The following is a 26,166-nucleotide window of genomic DNA, read 5'->3' as shown; positions in this document are numbered from 1 at the left end:
TAAAATGCTTTTCTAAATTAATCAGGATATTCTTCCACTATTCAATATTGCGTGCAAAATTCTTTTTTAAAAAAACTTTATGGAAAAAATGCAACAAAATTTCATAAGAAGCTAGTAGGAGAATAACAATAGTTAATATATTATGTGTTGTTATCTTCAAAGTAGTTACTCAGAGTACAACATATAGACAAAAAATTCTCCAAACAATATTAGCATTCTTTTCAATGAACTAAGAGAAACTAGTATTATAACTAACTTGGTTGTTTTTCTTCCTCTTCCTTCCTTTCCCCCTTTACCCACTCTATTCCTCTGCCCTTTTTAACAGTCTCTTCCCATTTCACAATATCTATTATACATTTTGGTCCTTATTTATTCTTTCAGTTCCTTACACCAGGGAGACAACACAATGTTTACACATACAAGTCTGACATTTTACTTGTGAGTATGGTCTCCAGTTGTATCCATTTACCTATAAAAGTCTTGTTTATCTTACTTTATAGCTCAGTAGTAAACCACTGTATAGAAAGATCACATTTTTTATCCATTACTTACTAGATGGACATTTGGGTTGTGTCTAAGGTCTAGCTATTACAAATTGTGCTGCTATAAATACACAAGGACACTGCTGCGTATGATGTTTTCAATTTTTCCAGGAATACCTGGGTTGAAGGAACCTTTAACCCTAGGACTTTTGAGGAATCTGTACACTCCTCCAGCATTTGCTCTTGGTTGATTTCTTGATACTAGCCGTTCTTTCTGGAGATGGAATTTCAGTGTTGTTTTAATTTGCATCTCTCAAATGACCAATGATATTGAATGCTTTTCATATATTTATTTGCTATTTTTATTTCTTCATCTGAGAAGCACATATTCATCTTAGATGCCCATTTTTGGGTTGGGTCTTTGAATTTGAGGGGTATGATATTTTTAATTCCTTACATGCTCTAGATATAAGTCTTTGTCTAAGGGACAACTGGCTTAAATTTTTTTCCCGCTCTGTGGGTGGTCTTTTCACTCTATTGATGATTTTTTTTGCTAAGTAAAAGCTTTTCAATAGGATGAAATTCCAGTTGATTCTTGTAGTATTTCCTATGTGATCTGAGGTTTGTTCAAGAACTTTCTGCCTGAACCTGAACCTATGTCTTCAAGATTTCTATCTATTTTCTGTTTTAATATTTAGATCTTTGACTTTTTTTTTTTTTTTTTTGTACCAGAGATTGAACTCACGACCTTGCGCTTGCCAGTTAAGTGCTTGTGCCACTGAGCTAAATCCTCGGGTCCTTTGACATATTTTGATTTTAATGTGTGGTGATACACATGGGTTTAGTTTTAGTCTTGAGCATGTGAAAAACCAGTTTTTCCAATACTGGAAGCAGTCTATATGTCCATCAACAGATGAATGGATAAAGAAAATGTGGTATTTACATCAAAGGTATATATTACTGTCATAAAGAAAGATAAATCTGAGTCATTTGTAGCAAAATGGATGCAAACTGAGACCATAGTGTTAAGTGAAATAAATTAGAAACAAGCTAAAAAGTTTCTCTTACATGAGAAACTCAAAGTATAAATAAAGAGCAAACAAAAGATAGATGACAGTTAAGCAGGGAGCTCTTTCTCAAATGGAAAGGGGAACAAAAATGAAAGGGCAGAAGGGAGAAAAGGAAGAAAAAGGAATGAAAATATGTTACATACACTACCACCTACACAGAAGAAAGGTAAACATTATGTAGTATTATGTAGCAAACATTTACTAAATAAAATAATTTAAAAACTACTACTAGAGGATGAATTAGTTCTAAGGTTCTACAGCACCATGGTACAAGTAGTCTACAGCAATTTGATATGCATTTGAAAGCAAGTGGAGAATGTCAACACATGGAAATGTTCATATTTGCGGACATGGAAATGTTAATTACCCTGTTTTGATCATTACACACTGTACCTGCATTGTATTCCATAAATGAATATAAACATTGCATGTCAATTAAAAAACAACCTATCAACAGAGTGAACAGATCTATGAAATGGGAGAAAATATTTGCAAAGTGCATGTTTAGTAAGGTATTAATTTCTAGAGTAGTAAAGAATTCCTATAACAACAAAAAACTTGTTTTAAAAACAGAAAATAATTTTGTAAAGAAAATATATAAATAGTCAATAGCACATGAAAAGATTTTCAACATCATATAATCATTGAGAAAATACAAATCAAGATCACAATGAGATACTGCTTCACTCACATTAGGATAACTGCTGAGAGAGACAGTGTGAGTATGAGTAAGAGAGAAAAGAAGGATAAAAAACATAAATGTTGGTAAGGTTGTGGAGAAACTAGAATCCTCTTGCATTGTTAGAGTGAGTGTAAACTGGTGCAATCCCTGTACCTTTGGTGTTTTCTTGAAAAATTTAATGTGTGATGTATTAATTCTGCGTTAGGGTAGATATCCAGAAGAACTGAAAGCAAGAACTTGAACACGTATTTGTTTACCCCTCTTCATAGCAGCATTACCCTGAAGATCCAACAAGTAGAAGCAAACCAAATAAATGTCAATCAAAAGATGAATGGATAAACAAAATGCAACATATCCTTAAAATGGAGTATCATTCAACCTTGAAAAGCAATGAAACATACTATAATGTGGATGACTATTGGAGATAAAGTAAATCTTAAGGCCAAGTCAAAAAAGTCAGCCACAAGGACATGTACTATGTAACTCCACTTATCTGAGAAACCAAGATAAGTCAAATCCATAAAGACAGAAAACAGAATCGTGGGTGCCAACAGAAGGGAAGAAGGGAGGCCGTACCGTGTCTAATGTGTTCAGAGTTTCAGTTGGCACAGATGGAAAGTAGTAGAGATAGCTGTGTATGGTGCTGTGTGAAGGTCCACATAAAAGAAGTGCAAGTTCGAGGCCAGCATAAGCAACTCAGCAGACCCAGTTTCATACTTAAAACCAAAATCAAAATAGGTAGAGATTAGGGATGTAGTTTATGGTAGAATACTTGCCTGCCATGGGTTCACAGTGCCCACTGCCAAAAAATAAAAAGCAAGTACTACAGCCAGGATGTTGACAATCACTGCATAACCCTGTGGGTATATTTAATATCATAAATGGTATGTTTGGTGTTACCTATCTTTTACCACAGTAAAACAATATAATGGAGCTTTCCTGAGCAAAGTATCTGAATTAATGACAAAACATAACTACTGAACTTGATTATCCACTTCAATAAAGTATCTTTCAATGTTTCTATTTTTCAGAATAATGCTTTTTACTAGACAAGTGAATGTATTACCTCTTGAATTTCTTTTTCTAATAGGTCCACTCTTTCTCGAAGGTGTCTTCTCTCTGTGTCAATAGAAAGAAGTTCTAGTCGAACTGAGCTGCTTTCTCCTTCAGCTTGATGAGCCTTGATCTCCCAGTCTTCGACACAGTTGTGAAGCATCTGAAATCTATCTAACAAATCTTGATTTTCTTGCTCCTGGTTTAAGCAAATGAAATGATTTCTAAGTTAATAAACTGTGTCATTCATAGGAACACCTGTGTCATAAACACATTCCCACATTGGGAATTCTATTCTAATTTAAGATGCATCAGGTATCTGTGAGGCACTGTACTAAGGTCTATGGGGAAATATGGCAGTAGGCCAGATCTACCAGGCAGATTATGAACATGAAAAGCTCAGTCTTCAGTACAACTAAACAATGTTTTTCACCTTAGCAGCCATTAAGCTCTCCCATCGGGACACCTCAGTTATGTAATTATGAACTCTACTCTTCATTTCTTCTTTTTCTTGCACTGCTGCCTCCAATTCCAATGAGATTTCCTATAAATTAGAAATTCAACACAGTTCTATAGTGAATACAATACGCCAAATGATGTCCATTTATTTTCAAATAGTTCCTTTGGAATTAAAGACTATGAGAGAGATAAAAAAGGAAAACGTCTAAAGATGACTTTTATATATTTTCCTAGCAAATACTTCTTAACCCATTTTTACTGCAAATTTCCCACAGTAGTCCTGACCATGTATCTGATTCGTACAATAAGGGTTAGTGATGGTCAAAAGTTGACCTTTTAAAAAATTCATGTATCAGCAATATGCTTTGTAATGAAAAGCACTGAAAGTAAATTTTTAAAAACATAAATTAATTAAAATCATTGGTGCTCTTGGTATAAAGATTTAATAAATCGGATCCCCGCCCTCCACACCAGTAACATGAGTGGGCTGCTGCTGGCTCGCGTGAGCCAGACCCAAGCCTCTCTCTGTGAGCCAGCACCATTTGTGGACTGTGGCGGGAGAGAACCACCACCTACAAGGTGCAGATCCCCACCGGAAACTGTATCATTTTCATTGTCTTTTCTTTTGGGTTAAGGTTTATTCTCTTTTGTTTTGTTTATGTTAACTCTGATGGCATGAGCAGCTATTTGAAAGACAGCAAGACATGTTATGGAAGCCATTATGTATTTACTACTAGCTTGTTTTGAGGTTCTTCATTGTATTCACTGTTTTGTTTTTATTGTTTCTATTCTATCCTGTTCTGTTCGATTTTTTTTTTTTATTATGTCCGAAGGTGGTATCTGCAGTTATTTTGAAGACAACAACAAAGCCATTGTGGTAACTACTGTTGATTTCAAAAGGTTTGGAAGTCCTGTATTACTTATTCTGGTTTATTTTGATTGATTTTATTGTTTTATTTTCCTTAAAAAAAAAAAAGATTTAATAAACCAGCACAAACAAAACCACTACCTTCTAGTGCTTCACGCTCTAAAATATTCACCAATTTATTTACAAATAGGCATCAAAGCCAAAAGAAGTACATATACTTAAAATGTGTGACAGGTCCTTAAAACACAGCAATGTATCCCTGATGAGAACTGAGTTGAACCTAAGAAATAGCCTAAACTACAGGTTTTAATACCCCAACAAATAGCATGCTCCTTAAAGAATTAGTTATGTTACTTATATTTTTATCATTATGTTTTAGAATAAAATAGTAATTTAGAGCTTTAATAATTTAGTAAACAATAATAGGTGCTATGTTATGAAACTACCAAATTTACATATTATGCTTATACCTGATTTTCTCTCGCCACTGTAGCCAGATCATCTTGTAATCTTCTGTTTTCCTTAAAAGACATTTCTCTAGTCCTCCCTACTTCATTCAGTTCTTTGAGAGCCGCATCAAGCTGTTGCCGGAGGCTGCTGATTTCCCGGTCTCGATTACCCAATGTTTCCTTTAATCGGCTGTTAAAAGGTGATATGGAAATAATACAGCTCTTGAAAAACTGTAGCTCATTTAAATGAAAACTGTTGTAGTCTGAAAAATTAAGAATAAACTCTACAGTTATAACTGCTACATTTAGATCAATTAGATAAAGCAGTTATTTCAGATTTCTACCAATTATTATATGCAAATGAAGCCATAAAAGAAATTTATTACTCCAAAAGCCACATTAAAAACAGAAAATTTCCATGTGCTAAGAGCTATATGTAACAGATTCAACTGGCAAATTCTGAATAAATATTTACAGTCTCACTCTGATCTGAAACAAAGGTCCATAATGTATTAATCAGTGTTTTGCCTTTAAATAGCTTACTTTTTTTTGGAAAGACTAGATATAAAATATACAATTGCAGCCAGGAGCAGAGGCTCATGCCTGCAATTCCAGCACTTGGAGGCAGAAGCAAGTTCTAAGTTCTAGACCATTTCAAAATAAAAAATAAAAAGGGCTGGGGATGTAGCTCACTGATACAGTGCACCTGGGATCAAATCCCACTACTGCAAAAAAAGAAAAAGAAAAAGTAAACTTGGAAAGAGGTGTTCAAGGTAAGCTTAGAATGGAGAATAAATCCAAAACTGCCTACTAAAGTAAATTTTAATGATTATGACCTGAGTCAAGTAGTTAATTAGTTAAAACAAAAGAGCAAGTAGAAATGCAAAGGAATAATTAGACCTAAGCATTTGGATGCAAATGACAGAGGAATTAAAGAATGACATATTTTACAGGAAATGATGCTGTCACTGGCAAAAGTGGGGAAACTGAAAATTTTCCTTTACTGAACTACTACTAAAGAGATGAAACTATAGTCACTGAACGCCATTTCATTAGTTACTTACGTCAGAGATAATTCATACTCTGAGATAGTTGTCTTCATCTGAGCAACAGCTTTTTCCTAAAGAAATTATAAAAATGTAAGATTCTAAACCTTTCATACAGATAAATCTTTAGCTAAATTTGTACAATCCATCACATTTGTATAATTAAGTATTTGGTTTAATACTTTAAATTATGCATTAAAAAAAAGCTCCGAGTAAACATTTCCAACTCCCCTTTATACTTCACACTGGCACATTTCTATGAACTCGAATGGTTTCTTCAGTTTGCTTTAATAAGATGTGATAACATCAATTACTAGAAATAGATAAAATCCCATTTTAAAGATTCAAATTATTGAGACAAAAAGAAACTTAAACATATTAGAAGACATGGTCCTTAGTGAAATAAATATGACACACATGTGTAAACACTGTATTATCTCAGTGTGAGAAGCCGAAAGAAGCAACATATGTGCATGTGTATGTATATGAATATAAAAAATAGTTAAGATAGTTATACTACTGATTTCTGAGTTGACTGAAGAGAAAGATTTGTGCTGGTATTGTTCAGACAACTGAATGCAAATTCAGTGTGAATGATTTGAGGGTGACAATACACAATGTATTGTTGCCCCTGATTGACATGTTTAGAAAATGTTAGTTTTTTTTCCCCTTGAAATAAAATGGATTTGGCAAAAAGAAGACATAGTGATCCTGGGTCTGAGGAACTTACACATGGGGACAAGAACTGCATACTGAAATAGAATAAAACAATCTTTTGATGCTGAAAATAATACTTAACAATAACATACTTTACTAGTGAGGACTTCTTCTAAGTTTGCAATCTTTTCTGTCTTATCATCCACAGTTTCCTGGAGGAAATCTTTCTCTTTATCAATAACACCAATAGTCTTTTTCATTATATGAGCCTCTTCATCCTGTGAAGTCATCTTAAGGTTTATCGTATCTGTAAATGAAAAGAAGCATTTATTGGGCAAAGTAAATTCATATTAGCAAAAACAGAATTGAAAAACACTTACCTATTTTTTCTTCCAGTATTTTAATTTGTTCATGGGCAGATTGAAGTTCACCTCTTTTTATGGACAGTCGGTGCTGATAGTCATCAAGTGACTGCTGTAGCTGCTCATTTACCATCCTAAAGAAGCAGAGGACAAAAACAAATGGCATTCTTACACTTTTTTTTTTTTCTTTTTACCGGTACTGGGAATTGAACTCACAACCGCCTACTTGCAAGGCAGGTACTTATGCCACTGAGCTAAATCCCCAGCCTCACAAATGGCATTCTTTATCTGTCAGAGAAATAATTTTTAAAAATAAGATATCTTAAGTTTTTGATATTTTAAGTTTCTTTTATTTTAAAGTACTTCCAGTACAATCAATGGTATTATTTTATGTATTGTTTCTTTCTCTCTGCCATGCTCCATCTTCCTAAAAATAATATGGTATAAAATTGAATTAATATGTATTCTTTCCTGAAAGTTTCTTGATAGTTTAAGCTCTTCTCAGTTTTCTTTAAAATCTACTTCTAAATGTGGAGGCAAAATCAAAATCCTATTTTTATGGCATAGCCGAGCACTTGGGATTTAACATAAATTTTAACCCCAGTGTGAACTCCTAATTTTGCTTCTTACTCTCTCTTTTTGAGTGGTTGGTCAACTTGAGTTTACAGCAAAGAAGGTAGGCATTTCTTGTAGTTCTATAATGAGAACTATTAATCCAATTTTACTCTATCAATTAATAACTTGTCCAAAGTCACAAAAAGCTAGTAAAGGCAAAGAAAGATGGAAATCTAGGAGAGTCTAACCCGTTATCAATGTTTTTCTACTACATCATATTGCTCTCTGCACACTATCCTGGGAAACCAATATTCTTCCTGTGGAAAACCTTTGTAAGGAAGCTACAGATTCCTTCCAGAAACGGAATGACCACAGAGCACTTAGGAGCCAGTCAACCATGGGCTGACATCTCTGAAACAGAGCCAAAATAAACCCTTTCTCCTTTGTGTAAGGTACTCTGTCCCAGTAACAAACAGCTAACATAGCATTGGTTATCTTCTCTTTCTTTTTAGTATCGGGATGAAAGCCAGTAGCTCTTTACCAGTGAGTTACATCTGCAGCTATTTTTACTTTTAATAATTTATTATTATTATTATTGGCAATGAATCCAGAGTTTTCACACCAAGCTACAATCTTAGCACATTTTTTATTTTTATGTTTTTAATTTTTAAGAATGGATCCCACTAATTGCCTAGGTTGCCCAGGCTGGCCTCCAACCTGTGACCCTTCTACCTCAGCCTCCCAGAGTGCTAGGATTAACAAGTGTGTTATACTTGCATGTATTTATTTTTTATTTTAAGACAAGTAACCCAAGTGGGGCTCAAATTTGCAGTTCTGCCTCAGCCTCCGTCAGTGCTGGGAAAACAGGTGTGGCCACGGCTTCGAGATGATAAAGGTCTTCTGAATAAAGAACTGGGGTGGAAATCTCATAGGGAAGAACAGCTGAGTAACTGCCTCATTATTTGTTCATAATTATGTTTGGAAATGAAACTTTGAGAACTAAGTAGGAAAACAAGAGTAAGTTTCTTAGCTTCAAAAGTACTATAAAACACAGTAAAGAAGTAATGACTTCCCACTAGAGAGAAGCAGTAATAGTGGTCTTGGGTCAAGTTCTAGCTCTTCACCGAAAAGACACGTTAATTGGTTGTTTGTCTCTTTAGACTCAAATTCCTCGTGTGTTATATTACAAGGCATTATACATTTAATGGGACACAAATGTTTCCTTTCATGACAGAATGTATTTTAAACAAGGACAGCATCTGAAATGGTCCTTTATTCATAAGAAGTGTTTAACTTCTAACACGGAGCTGAAACTCTACCTAATGGAGGTAGGCTTGAAACTATGATGGGCTAACAGAATATGCTGGTGTGGTATCTGTTTTATTTTAGATTTCTCCCAAAAGTCTCTGGGTATAGCCCACCACTTATCGAGTCACACTGTTAATCTCCTGGTACACTGAAGAGGGAAGAAGAATTTTGATTGGTTTTTCTTTTAGGTTTCTGCAAGGAGATGACGCCCTCGTTTATTTGGTCCTTTAAATTCGAGCTCCACAAGCTCAGTTATCCTCATTCACCACCCTGGTCTTTCCTCCTGATTTGGTAAAAAAAAATTTTAGGAATACCCCAGGGATAGTTTTTAGGTACCCTACGTAATCTATAGGTCTTATTTCCTTATCTAAAATAATATCTAATCCCCTTAACAAATAAATACTTCTTCAAGGAGACCAACTAAGTTTGGTTTTATGAGTACATATAAACAAATCCTATTTTTATATCCTATTGATGTTAATATTCTGTTGATATCAATATCCTATTGATATTTACTGGCATAATAATAATTATGACAAGAATTTATGAGTCATTTCCAGGAAAATCTGCTATTGTACTTGTTTATCCTCAGTAAGTATATACCTCTTTGGCGTGACCAGCACACAATGATTAAAGACTAAGGTGAACTGAGACAGTATGACAGTATTTTCTGCTGCAGGAATCTCAGCTGTTTAGTTTCACAGCTAGCAGTTGTAAGGATCAAGGGTCAACTGAGAAAAGTTGTCTAACTGGACTGGAAACAATTTATTCTTAAACAGAAGTTGACGAACTACAGCTATTTTTGCAAGTTTCAAACTTTACAAATAGTTTTAACATATTTAAATGATTAAAAACATTTTTCAACCAAAAACTGTTAATTTGTGACATAATAAAAGAATTTAAAGTCCAAGTTTTAGTATCGATAAAGTTATACCAAAGCATAACCACGTTCTTCCACTTGTATAGTGCCTGCAGTTAATTTTGAGCTACAAAGGCACAGTAGGGTTATGTAGGTGTGACAGAAACTATATGGCCCATACAGTCTTGAAACACTGACTGACATTCACAGAAAGTTTGCTGATCCTGGCTCTACAATTTGCTCTGAGGAGTAAACAGGCATCTTACTGGGGGGTGAAAAGACATTCCTTTACTGTGTTATGGAGTTTTGATTTGGGCTATAAAATCCTAGTCTCATTAAATCCTACACTTCAAAGAAGGCAACAGTCATTTAACTTTAAAAAGTTACAGAGTTTTATACAACCCTGATGCTACATCTGGTGACTAGACCAAAGACTCTATCTCAACAATTGGAGACTATGCCCTATATGGAAAGCGTGTTTTGGTGGCACTGAAAGTTGGTGGACGATACCTGATGCAGGAGGGCAAGAGGGGAAGGTCCACGAGGTGGACGGAAAGGAACATGCACCTCATCTACCTGAAAATCAGCTTCTCATATGTGTCACATAAAAGAAAAGAGAATTGACTCGAGTTCTATCAACCGTATCAAAAGTGGTACTAAGCTACTTTCCTGTCACAGCAAAACAGGTATGAAATTCTGCAACATGCCCAGGTTAAAGAGGGTAGAACCAGTCTCACAGTTCTCCATACCTCAGTGCCTGACTTGTGGGTGAGGAAGAGGCCAACTGAGCTGACAGGAGAAAAGGACATTAGCATAAGAAGAAAAACCAAGGAAAGGAAACAGGTATTGCAGCTATGTTCTGAAGAAAAAGCAAAATGGATTAAGTGCCCGATCCAGTCGGCTGGATACAAAAGTAAAAAGAATACACAGTCAATTATTCTTCTTTACATTATTAAGGATTGGGCCCAGAGCCTCCATGCATGCTAGGCAAAGGCAAAGGCCAAGGCCATATTCCCAGCTCTTTATTTTTTGAGACAAGGTCTTGCTAAGTTCCCCAGGTTGCCCTTGAACTTGATTCTCCTGCTTCAGCTTCTAAATCACTGATTCCAGGTGTGTAAAACCACACCTAGCCAGCTTAATAATTCTGAGAAATAAAATCACACCATGATATTGCTACTTTGAAGCTGAATGTAGACATTAACCAGAAGAAGGGCTGATCCACTCACATTTCCTTCATAGGATGTTGTAGTGCTTGCAAAAGAAGAAGAGAGAGGAGGGTGAGGAAGTTGGGAGGGTGGAGGGGAGGGGAGCAGACCAGAGCAGAGCAGGGCAGACGGGCAGCAACTGTTTCAGTTCTTCCTAAAGGCTACTTGATAAGGACAACTAAGGGGTGAAACTGAAGATGACTTACTCGAGTCCCAAATACAATACTCCTTAATTGATCACATAAATCAGTGATTCATCTTATTGTTTTATGCTGTTTTGACAATCAGGTAAATGGACTAATCTCCAGCTTTTCTTCTCCTAATTATTCCTCTGATTCCCACCTTTGCTGTGTTTATTTTACTACATACTTCTGTGATTCTTAGTTTTTGTATACTAAATGTGTGTCATCATTCCTTTTTGTCCTACGTTCTAGACAAATTTCTTGAGTTTGTTTTCGATTTCACCAACTCAGTTTTCAGTAACAGCCCATCTACTGTTCAAAAACCCTTATTTTAATATGTCAATTTCTTTTAAAATTATCACTACAATTCTTTCTGAATGCTTCAGTCTGATTTATTTTCACAGACATAATATCTTGTTAGCATTTGCAAATCTTTCGCTGATTCTTACTATAAATGTAACAGTGGGTACACTACTCATGGACCCTCTTTTGTTAAAAATGTTTCTAGGGTGGAGATTCAGCTCAGAAGTACAGCACTTGCTAGACTCTAGGTTCAGTTTCTAGCACCACACACACACACACACACACACACACACACACAGATGCACACACTCACTCCAAAATTTCCAGGAGTAAATATTAGGATTTTACATTTCTTTGAGAAAGACAAAAGAAACAAGGAAAATGTATCGGTAGCAAAGAGTTCTGTAATTTTCACTAATCTTATGCTATAGAGAAAAATAATCTGAAGCAATCATTAAAAGGAATTTCAAAAGGTATAGGCACCAGAATTTTGCCTGCAACATATTAAAGTTTAAAAAAATATATATATATATATCCGAAAACCCACCAAAATTTATTTAGCAAGTTAGAACATCACAGATCTGCCCCAAAACTCTTTTCAAAAGCCCTCAGGTGATTCTGCTGCAAGGCCAAAGATACAGTCCGAAACTCCAGGGACATGCACCTTACATACCTAGAAACATTTTCCCTAAAGCGAAACAACAAAAGGTTTAATAAACTTACCTAAGAGAGTTCAACTCTGTTTTGTGATAGGATGAGTCACCAGCCATGAGATGGCTAAGCTTGTGAGCTTGGAGTTTGGATTTGTTCTCTAGTGACTCTACTGTTTCTTTCATTATTATCACTTTAGATTGTAATTCGTATTTTTCACTTTCCAGCTATAATTAAAATTAACAGGCATATTTTAGGGTTTTTATTTTTCATAGGCACTTTTTAATAATATTTCTGGAAGAAAAGAAATTAGATTTATTTTTTAAACGTTAAGAGTCACGTGTATACTTAGGTTCTAGATGTCAGAAAATGCATATCCATTTACTTCTCTTCCCATCACTAAAATGAAGGAAAAGATACAAACAAAAAAAAAAAAAAAAAAAAAAAAAAAGAGAGAGAGAGAGAGAAAGAGAAAGAGAAAAATACAACAGAAAAGGAAACAGGAAGCAAAACAACTAGGAGAGTGAAAATTTTTAAGACTTAAAAACACTAAGTAGATTCAACTAAATTAAGGAGAAACCAAAGCAGAAAATGTTGTAAACCAAGTCATTACCCTCAATCTTGTGTTTCTTTTCTTGCTTTTCCTATTTATTTTACTATGAGCCAGGCTGCCCAGGCTGGCCTTGTACTAGTATCCACAGTGATGCCTGCTTCAGGCTCCCAAGTAGCAGGACAGGCACGTGCCATGGTGCTCGGCCTCTTGCTTTTCTTTGGTGTAACACATTAATATGAATTCCTGACCAATACACTGCTTAGCTTTACATGTTTTTGAACTTTAGGCAAGTGTGGTATCATACTGCATGCCTTCTTCAGGAATTCATTTTTTTTGGTATAAAAGTTCTAAGATTCATACATGTTGATGTTAGTAGTTACTATTCATTGAGTTTTGGTACACTGTAACACTGCTCTATATTTTTTCTGCTCTATGACAAATGTTGGTATGAATTACAATCATTTATCCATTTTCCATTCAATTGATATCTGGCTTGTTTTTGGATTCTACCAGAAAACTATCTCAGGCTTTGTAGGACCTATATCTGTCACGGGAACCTCCACCGACATGCAAAAGCAGCCACAGACAATACAGAAAATAATGATCAAGTCTTCTGTTTGCTAAAAATTCAATTTACAAAAACAGACTGAAAATCTTTCTTTCTCTCACTGCCATATCTTGGGTGCTTCTCAGGGATGTTGGCTGGGGACCCTGGACTTCACTGTCTGTTTTTTAGTACAGAGGCACAGGACCTTTCTGTGTGGTCCAGGGTAGCTTTGAAGGACTCACAGTCCTGCCTCCCTCAGTCCTCCACTGCAAGGATGTCACATGTAGGGCAGCAGGCCTGGCTTCCGGCAACTTTTTTACCTTTGATGTTCTGAGACAGTCTTGCTGTGTAATTCAGGCTTGCCTTTAACTTGCAGCCATCCTCACGCCTCACAGGAATTTAACCCATGGCCTTCAAGCTGAGCTACATACCCAGCCCATTTTAAATTTTTGATAATTTACATTATTAATGTTAATGTTCCTATTAACATTATTTTGAGATGGAGTCTTGCTAAGTCGAGTGTGCTCCAGTGATGCCGCTGCCTCCCTCACCACTTGCCACATGGGGGAAGAGCTGGGATGATGTGTACTCTCCAAGTCCCCCACCCTGATGTTTTCCAGGAGGACTCCATTTGGCACTTCTCCTTCGACAGGCTGATTCCGGTGAGGACCTGACACATGACCCTAAGCATGTACTGGGCAACGAGTCTCTTTAAGGAAAAGAGAAAATGGGGTGAATCACACAGAGACTTTCCCCTTTGGACCCAACATCTGCTCCTCTTCTTTCCCTTCTCTGGGGTGAGAGTTGGGAAGCCTCACAGACTGCAAAATAAAGATGCAAATAAACACATACACGCATACACACACGCACGCACACACAAAAATCAGACTGGAAACTGAACTGGCTTGAGGGCCACAGCCTGCTGACTGTTTCTAGGGCACATATCTAGAAATAGAATTGTTGGCTTACAAGGTATGCATGCCATTGCTGCGATAATGCCAAATTATTCAACAAGGAGGTACCAACTTGGACTCCCAAGAGTAACTGATGACCTAATGGATATGAAATGACTTCAGTGCAGTTTTACTTTGTATTTCCCTATAAGAGACAGAGTATCTTTTTATATTTATTAATTTATTAATTCTTTCTCCAGAAGTGTCTATTCATATCTTGTTGGGGGGAGGGGTAAAGTTGCTATTTCAGTTAGTTGCTATTTTAATTAGTGGTTCATTTTTCAATTTATGGTTATTAGGTAAACAAATACATTTTTATCAATATGGTCCTATTTATTTATGCTTTCTTTTATGGAATAAACTTGTGTTTGTGTCTTGTTTAGTAGTATACAATTTAGCACTAGATACCTGTCTGCTATGTGATCATGAGTAAGTTTCTTTTCTGCCTTAGTTTCCTTATTTACAAAATAATATAGCATTTACTTTACATGCTTGCTATGAGAATTAAAATATATATGTATGAAGTATTGCTAAAAAGGTCTGACACATACTAAATATTATGTAAATGAATGCTCTTATTACTTCCCCAAAGCTGAAAAGATTTTTTTCATGCATTTCTTTAAAAATGTAATGTTTTGAATGCTTAAGGCTATAAATAACCTTGAAACAATTTGGAGGTATGGTATATTTACAATAGGATCCATTTTTTTTTTTTTTTTTTTTGTCTTTTTTAAAATGTAAGTAGCTACTTTCCCCAGAAACAATTACTGGATAATTGTTCCTTTCCTTGTCCCGCAGTACTGAGGACTGAACCCAGGACTTGAGCCTGCCAGGCAAGCACTCCATTAAGTTACATCCCCAGCCCTATCTGAGTTACTTTATACATCAGGTTTCCTTGTATTTGTGGGTTTACACTCTCTTGGATTTTATCAGTCTCCATTATTCTCCATCTTATTATATAATTAATCATAACTGTATTACTTTACTATGTAATTAGATCATAATTAAAATGATGCCAAAGCCCTCAAATCTGGTAGCGCAAATCCAGTATCATATTTTTCTTTAAGACTTCTATATGGTTCTTGGCTTTTTTGTTTCCATGTATATTTTAGAATTTACTGCCTGTTACAGATTGGAAACTGGTGGTTAACTTAATGCCAGCGGAATTAAATTATCATGGTGCTGAGCACAGATGTTTCACCTGAGGAAAGTTGCCAGCATAAACAGAGATGTGGAGAAGGGAGGTGTTAAAGCATTGAGGCAGTGTGGGTTCTCCCACACGTTGCTGTTTGAGTCATTGGTTATCCTGGAGAAGCTCTGGTCCTCACATTGAGCATTGCTTCCTGGCTCCAGAGGGGAAGATGGGTGCTGCTTAATCTCCAGGATGAACTCGTTATGCTGGCTTCCTAGCATGTACTCAACTATGCTTACTGTCAGAGGAGCTCAGGGCCTCTGGGTTGCTGAGGATGGCTGTGGTGTTTTTCAGGACAGCCCTGGTCTTTGTTTTGTGTGTGACTTTTCAGCTGCAGCACAGAACTCTCAACCTACCAGCACAGCTCCTTCACCCTGCTGGCACAGATTTCCTAGCTTCTGCCACTGATCTTTGGGGCTTCCCAACACAGATCCATAAAACAGACTGGTATGAGTCCTTGTGGGCCCTAGACCTCCAGTTGGACTTGTGGGAGGCATTGTTATGAGCTCTGGGTCTTCATCTGGACCATGTGGGACACTGCTTTGATACTCAGGCCCTTGGCTAAATATTCTATGTCTAGTGTTGTGGATAGATTTCCTGCATTTTCTTGTGATAACTCTGGGTGACCATCATAAATAATATTATAAACTCCATGTCCTGATTCTAATTGTTCTCTGCACAACCCCTGACTACAACACTGTCAATTTTCATAACACAGACATACTGGTACCTTAGGATTTCAGCTAGAATTATGTAACTTTAGAGAACAGCTTGTAGAGAATTTACTTTTATAAACATTGTATTGGTCACTTTTTAAAATACAAAGTTGAGGCATCTCTCCATTTAATTAGGTCTTTTTAAATGACTTTTAGTGAAGCTGCAAATTTTCTGTAAAGATAATTAAAAATTTATCAAGAGGTAACATATTTTTTAAAGTACTTTTTAAAATTTATTTTGACTGGGATTTGTCATTCTTCTGAAATTCAGTGTGCCTTTTGAAAATCAGTATTTCTGTGTTTTCTTACTGTATAGAAAATAATCAGCCATTATTTCTTCAAATACTCTCTCTCCCACGTATTCTACTATACAGTCCTCAAATTGTATAACATAAATTCATATTCAACTAAATATAGGTTAAATCTTATCATTCTATTCTCTAACATTTTAACTTCTTTCATGTTTCCTATCTTCTAGTTTCATTTCAGTGACCTGCGCTACTTTCTTTAGATGTGTGTTCCAGCTTATTCTTGCTTTAAAGTTCTGGTCAAGCTGGAGTGATAGGGATCAGATTTACTCTCTTCCTAAAATAACTAAAAAATTAGCCTAAATATAGGAATAGTTTTTAAGACACTGGGCAAAAGACAATGATAGACATAGACCACCTGAGATGAGAAGCAAATGATTGCTACAGTGTAATGTCTGGAGAACTTCTAGACTGGGGTATAGGAAAAGGAAGCCAGATGAAGACTGGTGACCACCCCATGTTTAAAAGGCAGGAATGAAAGTCAAAAAGTTACAAAGAAAATCATGAACAGGAGCTGCAGAATGAAAGATCCAGAGATCTATATGAGTAGTTATCCCTTAGCATTCAACGTAGAGCTCAGCACAGACAGCTAAGCAACCAAGGCCAGGGAAAGAACCATCAGGAAGTAGAAGGAACAAATTCAAGGCTCATGCAGGCTCAGGAATAGCACATGTCCCCACTGGTCATTCAGAAACCCTACCATCTTCAACAGACAGCAGATGGCCTACTAAAAAGGGTTTTACTTCAGCAGTGAAGCAAAATTAGTTCAAGACTATACATTACTTTGGTTCCACCTAAGGAAGCTTAGAAACAAGGATAAAGAGGTTCAGGCTACTTTCCATGTAGTTTAACTGCATCTCCGAACTAATCAATAGGGTAAAATTCACAATGCCTTGGTATACAATCTGTAATTAACCAGCACTCAAAAGAAGCAGGAAAATATAACCCATGATAAGGAGAAAAATCAAATGACTCAAACAATAGAATTAAGGGGACAAATAACAAAAGTAACAACATTGTGATACAAAGCAACCAAAACAAAATAGAAAATATTGTTAGAAAGTACCCCAAATTGTCAAAAATCTTACCCCTAAAGGACAGTTAGTCCTCTATATCCATGGTTTCTACATTTGTAGATTTAGCCAACTATGTAGTTAGACCCATGGTAGTTACATTTGTTTTTTTTTTTTTTTTTTTTTTTTATTGGTACCAGGGATCGAACTCGCAACTGCCTGCTTGCAAGGCAGGCACTTATGCCGCTGAGCTAAATCCCCAGCCCCGGTAGTTACATTTGTACTGAACATGTACAGAATTTGTTCCTTGTAATTATTTCCTAAGCAATACAGAGAAGCAACTATTTTTATGGTACTTCTGGTGTGTTAGATATTGTAAGTTACCCAGAGATGATTTAAAGTATACAGGAGGAGATGCATAGGTTATATGCAAATACTATGTCATTTCATACATGGGACTTACACATCCTAGGATTTTGTTACCTAAGGACTTCCTGGAACCAATGCAGGGTTCTCGAGGGAGTACAGTAATGAAGAATGACAATGAATTACTTTTTTTACTTCCTGTGTATATATTTTGTAATTATTTTGGTAAGACCAAAGCTACAATAATCACTGAAATACATCAAGTACTCTTTCTTCGAAATTCTTTCCATGTGTTATTAACCTATTTAATTTTCACAAAAACCCTAAGAAGTACTAATACTACTTTATAAGAAATTGAGGGTCAGAAAGGTCAAGTAACTTGCCTATAGATATAGCAGGAGAGATGATCTCAACCTAAGTAATCAGCCTTTCAAAGTACATACTCCTATTTACTGCTATACAATTTTACTAGCAAATTACTGTGTAATTTAAAAAACCAGTATATTAAAGTGAAGATTGACAGTCTTTCATATAACATTATATTCCAAATCCAGTTTGATCAATTACCTGATGATTAACACATGTCAAATGTTCAATAGTTTTCTCTAATTCTGCTTTGCCAAAAGCACTCATTTCCTCGATATTCTGAAAGAGAATTTAATAGAAAGTGTTTATTTATATCAGGTAATAAAAATCACCATATTAGGCAACACAAGTTTTACTATTATACTTGTCTTTTTCACAAAACAGAAATGTTACATTTCATAAAAACAATGCTTTACATATTTTAAAAAAGGTACAATAGGTTCTCATTTTTACATTCTCTACCTCCATATGTGATTACAGCAAAGGACATATAGATACGGGTTCATTAACATAGGCTTATATAGCTTAGTCCATACCAGCACAACTATACAAAGGGAAAAGTCAGCAGGATAGGCAACAAACTCAAAAGTAGGCCTTGAGAAGAGGAAAATACTAAGAAAACAAACAAACAAACAAACACAAGAGTACAAGACAGGTATAGGAAACACAATCCTGAGATCAGGCAAGAGATCAGAGCTTTAAGAATAGAGCGAGCAGTACAAATACAAGGTGAGTACAAATTCAAGGTTCATGTTGGTGGCCCCCAGACCTCATGAGTTTACATTATACATCTGTGACTGGCTCATTGTAAAGTGCTTCAATTGATGGTGTCACTGCTACACCCACATAGGGGTGGAGCCAGGATGTGATGTAATGGCAGGAAGAAGGCATGTCTCGCTCTCTTGTCAGTTTCTGCTTTGCTGTTTGCAGCCGCCATGAATTGCAGCCCTGCCATGCCACCCTGCCTTGGAGCCAACTGAGAATGGACTGGAGCCTCCAAAACCTGTAAGAAATAAAACTTTCCTTTCCCAACTTGGTGCATCAGGTATTTTGTCTCAGTGACGAGTGACTCAGTAATGAATGACAGTCAGTTTCCTGATTATATTACCTCATCCAATGCTTACTGCTGGTAAGTCCAGGACAAGTAATATGATTTGTTCATGGAGATTTTCTAGTAAAGATTAATATTTAATTATTTTCTCTCTCTCTCTGTTTCTCAGTGTTGGAGATTGAACCCAATGCCTCACACATTCTAGGCAAATGTTCTATCACTGAATTTATCCCAGCTTTCACACCTCCCCCAACTTTTTAAGAAATATTTTTGAGATAACTTCTCACTAAATTGCCTTAGCTGGTCTCTGACTTTCAATCTTCCTGCCTCAGCCTCCTTAGCAACTAGGATTACAGACATATACCACTATGCTTGGCTCCATCTTCATGTTACTGATTAAAAATGAAAAAAACATATTTGATGCTTGGATTATATATTTGGTTAAAAGGATCATTGATACTTCAATTATTTTCAATTATTTTATCAAATCATTATTTATTGAATTATGCAATCGGTATTAACTGAATATATGCTCTACAGAAAGTGTCAAGCATTAGATGAAAGATGGCAGACAGATAACAGCAGCTACAGCGGCTCTCTGAGATAGCCAGCATAGATTCCAGGAATGGTGCGGTGTGGGGAGTCCTAAGCAGAGGGAGATATATCCTACCGACCCAGAAATGAACTAAGCTGAGAGAAACCAATTGGAAATGCAGTCGTGGTGCTACGATTGGAACAGCTAAAGTCTCAGTACTGCCACTGGAACTCGCAGATTGAACTTGCTGCCGCTGCTGAATTGGCACAGCCGGGATAGCCTGCTAGTTTCAACTCACTGGAGACGCGAACGCTATGAGAGCAGGAAGCCGTGAACTGAACTGAGAACAGAGCTGGCGGGGAACCCTGCATCGACCTGCGGTGAATGAGAGGAATAAATACCCTTTTGTATACAAAGAGGCTCCAACAGAGGACATTCTGAGACCAGGCAGACTGGCCAGAACAGGGTGCTGCAGTGACTTCAGTCTCCTCTCAAGTAACTGCTGCAGTGACTTCATATTCTCCTCTCAAGCAGGATTGGTGGGGAGCACTTGACCTGGGTGACGCCACAGACTGAGGCCCACTAGGCTAGCCCAAACCAAGTCCCTGCACCTGGCAGTGCACCCTAACACAGTGAAGCATTCAGTAGATTGACCTGGAGTGGTGGGCCCAACCTAGGCTTTCTGGGTCTGTACCTCCTAGTACACTGCAGTGGGTAGGACCACCTAGCAGCACACTTCAGACAAACTAAAACCAACAAAGAAAGAAACTGGGCCTCCTATATACGCCTGTATGGAAGGAACAAAAAGCATGGAAAGAGGAAACAAGAAAGGGTCCTCAGTCCCCAATCCTGAGAACACTGATCCGGAAAGGTAAATGCAAAAGAGAATGAAGACTGAAAACATGCAATATCAGGCATGGCACCAATAGACATAAAGTAGTATCTTTGGGACCTCATAGCCAAGTTCAAAAGTGAAGTATTTAACCAAATAAAACAAGATGTAGGTAGAGTAGTTAAAGAAATGATAAGTACCTTCAAAGAAAAAAACAGATGGTAGAATGAAAGAACAAAAAAGAAGGGGAGAATTGTTTGATGAAGAAAATAGAGAAAACATAGAATATATGAAGCAGGTTCAAAGAGATTACCAGGAAACTAAAAATTCTATTGAAAGCTGGCATAACAGCTTGAAAGAAACTAAGGATAGATTATCTAAACTGGAGGACAGGTTTGTAATGTGGGGTTATGAAAGGAAAAACTTCTTAAAAATAACAAGGAAACAAGCAGTAAAAATACAAAGGCTAGAAGAGGACAAGAGGATCTATAACTTAACAATAAAGAATGTGAATGAAGAAACAAGGATACAAACAAAGGAACTGCAAAGGCTATTCACAGAAATAATTAAGGAAAACTTTCCAAACATAGGAAAAGGAAAAGATATTAGATGTATGAGGCATACAGAACTCCAGCCACCTACAACAAAAACAGAACTACACCCAGGCATATAATAATCAAGATTCCAGAAATCCAATGTAAGAACAGAATATTAAAAGCTGTCAGAGACAAGAAATAGATCACTTACAAGGGAACACCCATCAGAATTAAAGCAGACTTCTCAATACAAACCATCAAATCACGATAAGCATGGGGAGAAATAATCCAAGCCTTGAAAGACAATAACCTCCAGTCAACATTGATATATCCTGCACAACTGTCCCTAGAAATTAATGGAGAAACAAGGTGCTTCCAAGATAAAGAGGAACTGGGGCAATTCGCAACCACCAATCCAACTCTACAGAGAATACTGCAAGACATTCTAAAGACAGAGAAAAGTACCAGGATTTCAGAAACAGTGGCAGAGAGGCCACAATGAATGAAGCAAAAAGAGAAATAAAAAGACAAACAGACAACTAATGACAGAAAAAGAGCAGAACAGAAATGAGGCAATGAAGGTTGGATATAATTTCTAATATAGATCGCCTAGATACACTAGCTTAAGGGAGAAAAGAGAGAATCGCAGGCAGAGTGGATCAAGAGGTAGGGTCCACCAAAAGGCTCTTTATAGGAAATATAATTAGCCTGAAGAAGGTTACATCGACCAAAATCATATATGAGAAAGCAGAACTGGATGTGATAGGGAACCAGAGAGTAATAGGGGTAACTGGACCAGTTAAGTATGGATAGGTTGAACAGACAGGCTTATAAATGAAGAAATACAACTAGAAATCCAGTCCAGGAGTGAGAAAGTTCAGAAACACTTAGGTAAATAGCAGGTTGCCCCCCCCAATATAAAACTGTGAATGTTGGGGACACCCCAAAATGCACAGCTCATTCTGGGGGACAATGGGGAGGAATAGTCTTCAAAAAAAAACCAGCATAAGATATAGCTAATAGTGTTTCAGGAATTAAAACCCTTATTACTCGCATCACTCTGCTTGGTTGGAACTTGTTCCATCCTAGTTTGTATACAAGCACTGGATCTGAGGGCACAGACTGCTGTCCTGAAAATTTCAGGACATAGCACAGTGGTCATCTTTAATTTCCTATTAACTCAATCAGGATCCCTGTATTACTTACACTGTTGTATCATGACTGATCTTAGTTAAATTTGACTTGATTGCTGCTTTATTGACAGATTTTATCCGAACTGTTAGGGTGCTGGTATCAAGTTGAGAAGTATAGACAACTATCCTGAAAATGACAATTATTCACCACAATATCCATTCTGATTTGATTACTACCTGTTTTTGTAGCTCTACACTATCTATAAAGTTGTATTTCTGTCAATTCTGTTATGTACTGATATGTTCAATTATACTTTATCTAAAGATATAGCCAATTCTGTTGATGATAACAAGAAACAGCAAAGTGACCATAGTAGAACTCCTTATACAGCAGTTTTATATGTCTTTTTAGTTTATGTGTCTATAGGAACATGTTTAGTTCTGTCCTGCTTTGTTCTGTTTCTCCCTCTAATATAGAAAGGATAGAGATACATGTTAAGACTCACGCTTGCGTAAAACCTATAAACAGTTTATGAGAACTGATCTCATGACACATGATGAAATGAACAAATACTTTGAAAGAAAGAAAGGGGCACTACAGTACCAAGTGCTGATTCCGGAGTATTATGATGTGAAATCCATCTTTGTTCAGAAGGATTTTAATCTAATAAGTTTTGTTAGGTCTCAACATAAATGAAGATATTGATAAATGCGTACATGTCTAAGTGTATAGGATTGATAGCCATATTACTTAGTTTTTGTTGGATAGTTGAACAGAACTGTTTGCAGTCTCCCTGGTTGAATTCCCATTTATATGTTCCACTTTTGTGTCTTTAACGACTATTTGTGGGGGGACAATATGTATATGTCAACTAGTGATTTATTACTGTTTATTTCTTTTCTTTGAATGTATGTGCTATTTCTGCCTGTTTTCTGTTTTGTCTTTCTTTAAATAATAATAATAATAATAATAATAATAATAATAATAATAAAAGAGCATCAAGCAAAGAGCTAGGGATACAGTGGTGAATAAACTGGACCATCTCTGACTTCACAGTTGCAAGAGTTGGTTAAAAAAAAAAAGATTAAACAACAGACTAAAAATAAAATTCAGGAATATTCTTCTAGAAAAAGGAATCCAATGGTGATGTATCAAAAGCAATCCAGAGTCTAGAAGGTTCACTTCCTATCAGAAAATGATGTTTAATCAGGACGTAAAGGATAAATTGTTAGACAAGGGGACTATAGAAGGCTACAGCCAAGAGAAAGTCCATTAAACCTGGAATCTTAAGAAAAAGGAGGCTGGGAATGGGAACAGCAGAAGTAAAGTTATGGAAAAGAAGTAATCACTAAAACCCTTGAACAGTTAATGGATTTTAAATATGCAATGATGGGCTTGACATGTTATCTTTAAAAGATGACTCCAACTTCAGTATTAGGTATAAGTTCAAATGAGCAAAATGAAGTACAGAAGCCACTAAGACAACAATATAGATGAGAGAGACTGATGACCAGAATAGAATAACATCAAGAGAACACAAAGATGTCAACAAACTTACAGAAAATAATAAACTCAGGAGCCAGACTCGTGACTCACTGCTCAGCGAGATGAGGCAAGTTACGTAAACTCAGCGTAACCTCACCCGTAAGCAGTATCTAACAAACAAAAGACTTCTATGAAGATTTACTGGTAGCTCATGTAAAAAACATGAGGTCAAACAGGACCTCCTATATGGAAAAGGCTTAATAAATGTTCAATATTTTTTAAGAGGCAGCACTGATAGGTCTCAGTTATTAACTGAGAGAGAGAGAAATTTTCAGGGAGAGTTTATTAGTGTATATTGTCTAGACTTGTAGGGGAAGCTTAATGATGCAAATGAGTAGTACAATTTTTAAGTAAAAGATCTGTTGCAAACTCACAAAATCCTGCTACCAGAAGGATTCTGGTAATTTGATTATTGCCTCTTGCAAGTTTTCACAAATATCACATTTTTTAAATCCTATTTTTACATTTCTTGGTCATTTTAACAAATAAGAAAAAGGAAGTGAGTAGATTGTGCTAAAAGCTTCAGTATTACACAGCAGGTTCCTATTTGGGAATTTTAGTGTTTTTTTAAAAATTAGAAAACACTTTCTAAAAGCCAGTATTGTAAAGATTCCAATGGAAAACATTCTTAAAAGTGTACTTTAACTGAAAATTTGTGACATAAATATTATCCTTAAAATGCTTATTTCAAATTTTAGCCCCTCCCTCCTTCCTTTTTGCAGTGCTGAGCATTAAACTCAGAGCCTCTCACAAGCACTCTAATCACTGGACTACTTCCCCAGCCCTTTTGATTTTTATTCTGAGATAAGATCTAACTTGCCACCACAAGATGCCCTCGACCTTGTGGTCTTCCTCGCTCTTGCTTTCCAAGTAGCTAGGATTACAAGCATGTGCTACTGTGCCCAACTGCTGGTTGCTATTTTTTTTTTTTTTTTGTCTTTTTCCTTTTTATCGGTACCAGGGATCGAACTCACGACTGCCTGCTTACAAGGCAGGCGCTTATGCCACTGAGCTAAATCCCCAGCCCCTGGTTGCTACTTTCAAAGCATTAATTTCATAATATTGCAACTATGGAATCTATAATAACAGTATTTGGTATTATAACATGCTGAGCACTGTAAAGCACTTTATAGGTATTAACATTTTTGAGATTATAAAAGTAATTAAATAAATACTGCCTCCAAAAATGATGTCAAAGGAAAAAAAAAATAAACTAAGATTTCATCTAAAACTTCTGTACTTCAAAGAGACTTTCATTAAGAAAGTAAAAGGAAGACCCACAGAATGAGAAGTGTTTGAGCCAGAGATACAGCTCAGCAGCATAAGCGCCTGCCGAGCAGACTCAAAGTCATGAATTAAAATAAAAGTCACAAAATAAAATAATGAGAAGTATTTACAAATTACAGATCTGATAAAGGGATGATCATAATCAAGAATGTACAAAGAACTCTTGCAAGTCAAAATAATGAGGTAAATAATCCAATATAAAAATGGATAAATGATCTGAATTTTAAAAAGAAGATACAGAATGGACAATACACATGAAAACATGCTCATCATCATTAACTACTTGGGAAATGTAATCAAAACTACAAAGAATATTCTATACCTACTAGAATAAATATGACTGAAAAAAGTGTATGACTGGTGAGAATGTGGAAAAATCAGAACCAGTATTTATGGCTCGAGGTACGGTAAAATGGTATGACCAATGTGGAAAACAGCCTGGCCTTGCTGGTTAAAGTCAGACTTGGGCGATGACCTAGAGTATCTACCCAAGCGAAATGAAAACATTCGCACAAGAAGCTGTACACAAACATTATTCATGAATGAACCTTGCAAACTTTATAATGGGAAGCCAGACACAATAATCACATATTTGAATTGGAGAATTAGCTCAGGGATGGAGGCCTTGCCTCCCATGCCCTGGTTTCAACCCTCAGTGTGTGTGTGTTGTGGGGAATAGGGGTGTGACACCCACCATACTTTTACATGAAATTCCAAGGCAGGCACATCCACAGAAACAGAGACTGGATTAGTGGTTACCTACTGTGAAGAGACCTGGGGGAAACGGATGTGATGTTAACAGGTACCAAACATCCTATTGTGGTGACAACAACTCCTAAACATGACTGTGGTGATGGCTGCCCAAGACTGTGAGCACACTTTAAATGGGTGAATTGCATGGTATGTGCAAATTTCATCGCTTTCCACATGAAAAATTTTCTTTTGAGTTCAGAGATAGACTGGCACTGGACCACATAAAAAGCTACAGCCAATATGTTAACAACTCCCAACAATACTATTTAGCAACAATGAAATATTCTT

At 36.4% G+C, this 26,166-nt stretch overlaps 1 protein-coding gene across 4 annotated transcripts in view; it reads right to left on the bottom strand.

Moving 5' to 3' along the window:
- Cep135 (centrosomal protein 135) overlaps nt 1-26,166 on the bottom strand; it is a 91,128-nt gene that overhangs the window by 41,166 nt on the left and 23,796 nt on the right. For all 4 annotated transcript variants that reach the window (XM_063240501.1, XM_063240502.1, XM_003471589.5 and 1 more), the window contains 8 exons: nt 18,407-18,484; nt 12,264-12,418; nt 7,147-7,262; nt 6,919-7,073; nt 6,128-6,183; nt 5,085-5,253; nt 3,721-3,831; nt 3,301-3,486 (listed from right to left, as the gene is read on the bottom strand). In XM_063240501.1, the coding sequence (XP_063096571.1) occupies nt 3,301-3,486; nt 3,721-3,831; nt 5,085-5,253; nt 6,128-6,183; nt 6,919-7,073; nt 7,147-7,262; nt 12,264-12,418; nt 18,407-18,484 (1,026 nt within the window). The remainder of the gene's footprint in view (nt 1-3,300; nt 3,487-3,720; nt 3,832-5,084; nt 5,254-6,127; nt 6,184-6,918; nt 7,074-7,146; nt 7,263-12,263; nt 12,419-18,406; nt 18,485-26,166) is intronic.

Source organism: Cavia porcellus, unplaced genomic scaffold, assembly GCF_034190915.1.
Source record: "Cavia porcellus strain 051 isolate PalLab524CR breed Dunkin Hartley unplaced genomic scaffold, mCavPor4.1 scaffold_30, whole genome shotgun sequence".
Lineage (NCBI taxonomy): Eukaryota > Metazoa > Chordata > Mammalia > Rodentia > Caviidae > Cavia > Cavia porcellus.
Note: the sequence above shows the minus strand (reverse complement) of the source record. Positions and strands in the feature narration are given on the sequence as shown.